Genomic DNA, 4593 nt, shown 5'->3' with positions numbered 1-4593 from the left:
AAGCTCCTTGGGGCACTTCTAACCTGGAGACGTGATAACTACCCTGATAAGCCGGTCTTAGTGAAGTTGAGTCCACCTCCAGCTGAGGCTGATGACACGTGATCGCAGTTGTGCTTGGAGTCCTCACTAGGTGGAAATGGTAGATACTACGAAGGCGTGTCGAGGATGGTGAGGAAGGCGGTGGAGCTTGGTGTTGATGGTTTTGTGATGATCAATACTATCGCAGATAGAGGGGACGACCTCAATCTGGACAGGTAGGCAGCTGGTCTTATTTCGAGACTCTTGTGTCGTATGGAGCTGATCAGGTCGGTCGGAGACAGCAACCACGGAGAGAAGGGTGGCATCAGTGGCAAGCCCGCCCGACAACGAGCGATCAATCTCGTACGACACGTCTATAAAGTGACAGCAGGAAAGGTAGGTTTCGAGTAGCCTAATGATCATTCTTTGACCGTGTTGAGTGTAGGTCCCTATCATTGGTTGTGGAGGAGTCTTCACAGCTCAGGATGCTTACCGTCTGATACGGAATGGGGCGTCGCTGATACAGGCAAGGAACCTTTTTTCATCTTTTTGATACCCGTGACATTTTTATAATGACATACTTGTGATTTTACTCGTGAGATGGTCTTACGATTCAACATTGTGGGGGGTCATTGACCAACAAGTCGGGACATTCCGTGAAAACTGCCAACTATGAATTCAACGAAATGCTCCTCTTGTTACGGGGAGATCGACTGCATGCTAGCATTGTAGGTATATACTGGTATGGTATACGAGGGCCCATGGGTGTTCCGGGATATCAACTGTGGTTTGGCTGAGTTGCTTCGGAAAGATGGCTACAGCAACGTTCATGAGGCGGTTGGTGTCGATGTGAAAAACGAGTTTTATTAATCATTCACATGATATGACTGATTCCGTTCGAGTTGTCAATTATAAAAGGGCGACGGTTGGAAGGATCCTGTCGGGTCTTATCAGTAACAGCACGAGGTAATCGGTGTACAGTAAGCGGCCAATCTTGTCGCATCTTGATTCAAGATTCTTGAACAGTGCATGCTTGTGTCTCGTTCCTGATCATGGACTGAGCGTTATGGTGGTCACGGCCCACTTAACATAGCTCGTCTGCTATTGACAGTGAACAACTGCTCAGTGAGGCTTCGATAATAAGACGGGAGGTTCGAAAGCCGAGGGACGAGTAGGCTATTTGGCATTGCTAGCTCATGGGAGCACCCCAGTGATCGAAAGGTTTTCTCATTTTCATGAGAACGAAAGCAGAGAGAATGTCCAGTGATTGATCTCCTTCACACGCGACTAGCATGAACTGGTACGCATGATACTCGTTAGTGGCATCTCGGATGACTCGTCGCCGCTAATTCGAAGTCTCGATCTTTCAACGTTTGATACAACAAGTGGTAGATGCTGTAGTTGTTCAAGCTGATGACTTCTCCACCAGCACTTCATTCACGGGCCAGCAGTAGTATCTCACATCAGAGCATGGCTATCAATGGGAGCTCTTATCAGTCCCCTCGGGTTGGCCCTAGCTCAACTTTGTCGGCTCATTTTATTGAGGTCCACCTGGCTTCGCGAACCGGATGACAATCATCTGAGTATCGTTAGGTGCTCGAGAGTAATACGAACTTACTGCGAGAGGAATTCGGCGTCAAACTTGCACGCCTCGAACATATGGTCAGCAATCTGGATCAGAAGCTATGTACGGGTTGCTCAGCCTGTCCGCCCATGAGTAGATGCACGCTCATGTTATTATGTCCCTATATAGCCTCTGAAATCCCCTGGAAAGTGTCCACATCTCTTCAGGCGTGTCGTTCAATGATCTCTCGAACAGAGTAGCCAAGTGCAGTGATTTGTGTCGATCTGCAAGTAAGTCCCTCTGAGTCTTGCGGATGGTAGCCCGCAGGAGAGGGAGCCTATATCATATAGGCTTCAAGTGAGTGGTCTATTGGCGTGAATGCTATTAGGTCGAGCAACTTCGACAATTGACGAGAAGTTAGTTTCAGTAGCAGCGACGGTAGACGCGGTCCAATCGGGTGAGCCCATTATTTCGGTCGGCCACTGCGAGCTCTTGACAGATAGGGAGAGATTGGAAAATCGGGTTGAAGAACGAATAAATGCGGCAACGTCTTGTGCGCAAGAAATCACAGACAGGTGTTGTTATTGGATAAGACTGAGCCGAATCTGCAGGCCTACGTCATGTGCATGATATCTACAGGAATGCTAGTATGTGCATATGTCCTATTCCTGAAGTTTTTATGAGAACGATACTGAACTGAACGTTTTATTCCGCCCTGTCGGAAAGAGCTCTCGCTTTTCTGAGGAAGTTCGCGGAGGACCCTCCACACTTCTTCTCGCAGATCAGTCTCGCGCATGGCCGAGTTGGCTCGGGGTGTGCAGGAAGGCATCGATACACTCTTGCAGTCTCGCAAAGGGCAGGATGGTGAGACCACGATGAGAACTATTGGATGAATCTTGCTCGACCATTGGTGTTGTAGAAGAGCGCATGAAGACAGATCAAATGGTCAAACAGAGGTTGATGGAGCTCGAGAAGTCGCACAAAGACACAGCCCTTCAAGTGGGCCTTTGATGCATTGCTCCCCGTCTCGCGAGGATTAGGTATCAGCCGCTAGGAGTCGGGTGAAGAAGTTGGACGAAGCAGTCCATGAGGTAGGGTGGTGTGTTAGTTTGGGGAGAGGTGGAAACTTGGAGACGTTAATATTAGGTCAGAAAAAATTGTGATTCGCAGCTGGAAGCACATTCGAAACACATACAGGAGAAGTTATCTAACTCTATACAACGAGTGAGAAGAACAACCTCTGCATCGTCGCAGCCCTCGACAGTTACGGGCGCCTGTCCATGACTTAGTGGACACTATCAGCACGAAAATGGAGGAGATAAATCGTAATGCTCGTGGAAAGGCATGGATCTCAGAATTGCGATCCACCTCAATAGGGAAAGTAGAGCGTTCCTGATGATGACATGTTCAGATAAGACTGAGAGTGACATACAAGTGGTTGAGGAAAAACTGACCGCATTGATTGAAACTGGAATTTCCAGGAGGTTGTCTTTTTTACTGGATGGCTTTTGCACTGATGTTTCCTGGTAGTTATGCTCGTAGTGACGAGCTAGCTTCTGAGGCTAAATCGGTTCACCAGGGTATTACCGATCAAATCGCTAAGCTGGGAGGGCAATGTTCGGACCTTGATGAAAGGTGGTGGGAGGCACACGCTCGAAACTGGCGTCATGGATCGCCAATGCGCTCACAGTCCGAAAGGAAAACAGTTTGGATTAGGTCTACAGCTCTGAAGAAAGAGTCCGAGAATAAATACGACGAACTCAAAAGAGAGTTAAGTTGAGGAACTGTCGAGGATGAGGATATACATTTGTACCGTGTTGGTTTTTCACCACTTCCCTCAATCGGAGTTGAAATTTACCTTGTGCGTTTTTTGTGAACAAGATTGGTCGAGGGTAGATATGGATCTAGCCATGTGTAGGTATCGTCTCTCAACTCCCAAGTAGAGCTTAGAATGACGCGCTCCCTTGAGAAGTTTTTGAAACGCGCCGAGGAGATCACAGAGTTGAAAGCGAAAACGGTACGACTATGGAAGGACAACTGCTGCGATTCTTTGGTTCCATCATACGCAATCGATCTGCTCAGGTGGGGGGTGACTGTAGCTCCCTCAAACAAGAGGCAATAGAGTTACGACAAGAATTCGAAGAATTCAAAGACTATGTACGACTATTTATGTGTGTATCTTCCGACTTATACACATGCTCTGGGACTCCATCAGTTGATGTTGTCAGGTCGCACAGAGGTGGGAATCTGAACGACTGCGTTCGGGCGAACACATCCGCGAGAGTCAATTAGAGCAGTGGAGGAAGATGTAGGCGAAGAAGATCTACCATCGTTCATCGTCAGATGCAGACAGAAACAGCTGGAGGGAGTACGCACCCGCATGGACGACATAAATACTGCTGTTGATGAGGGGCGTTGGCGAGATAGCGTTCGGAACAATATCGAGAGTGAGCTCATCGATACTACAACATCTTTACAGCAGGCACATATTTTGAATTTCCTATACATGAGTTGATGAGGCTTCTTGTGTAGACAACGTCCGGCAAGCTGTTGCTGGATTCGCAAATAGGTGGCAGAGCGATCTGTTGCAGGTTATTGAGCTCCTCAATGCTGTGTGAGATGGATGATGTTGGTTAACAACACCTTTGTGCATTCGTAGACTTACTAGATACATCCACTTGGGTATGCGGTTGCCGTCAAGTATGCTCATATCAGCCAGGAGATTCAAAGAACAGATTTCCAAGTCTAAGAGGATCGTGCCACCCTTCACTGTTACGGGTAACCAACCTGTCGAAACAACTGAGGATCCCTTTTCTCATCAGGGCCTAGGTAGATTTAAGACTGTTGCTCTATACGAAGAATGTTGTAGACCATCATTGGCCTGCTGATGGGCATAAGTTGTGATGCATTGTAGTGTTCGACTTTTCATAGTCTGGGAAAATATCGCAATACTTGGGACAGTTAAGACCTCTGCCGCTGAGGAACCGGGTCCACTGAGCGTGAATGATGTT

The 4593-nt window shown here is 47.7% G+C and overlaps 1 protein-coding gene across 1 annotated transcript; it reads left to right on the top strand.

Moving 5' to 3' along the window:
- Positions 1-165: 165 nt before the first annotated feature.
- On the top strand, positions 166-888 carry Pmar_PMAR013107 (dihydroorotate dehydrogenase, putative; the record flags this gene model as incomplete). Its single annotated transcript, XM_002776335.1, has 4 exons — positions 166-254; positions 306-414; positions 464-544; positions 751-888. 4 exons carry the CDS (start codon positions 166-168, stop codon positions 886-888), a joined length of 417 nt encoding a protein of 138 aa, XP_002776381.1.
- Positions 889-4593: the final 3705 nt, after the last annotated feature.

The sequence above is a fragment of the Perkinsus marinus genome (genome assembly GCF_000006405.1).
Source record: "Perkinsus marinus ATCC 50983 genomic scaffold scf_1104296953744, whole genome shotgun sequence".
Lineage (NCBI taxonomy): Eukaryota > Perkinsozoa > Perkinsida > Perkinsidae > Perkinsus > Perkinsus marinus.
This window is presented reverse-complemented; position numbering and strand designations above follow the sequence as displayed.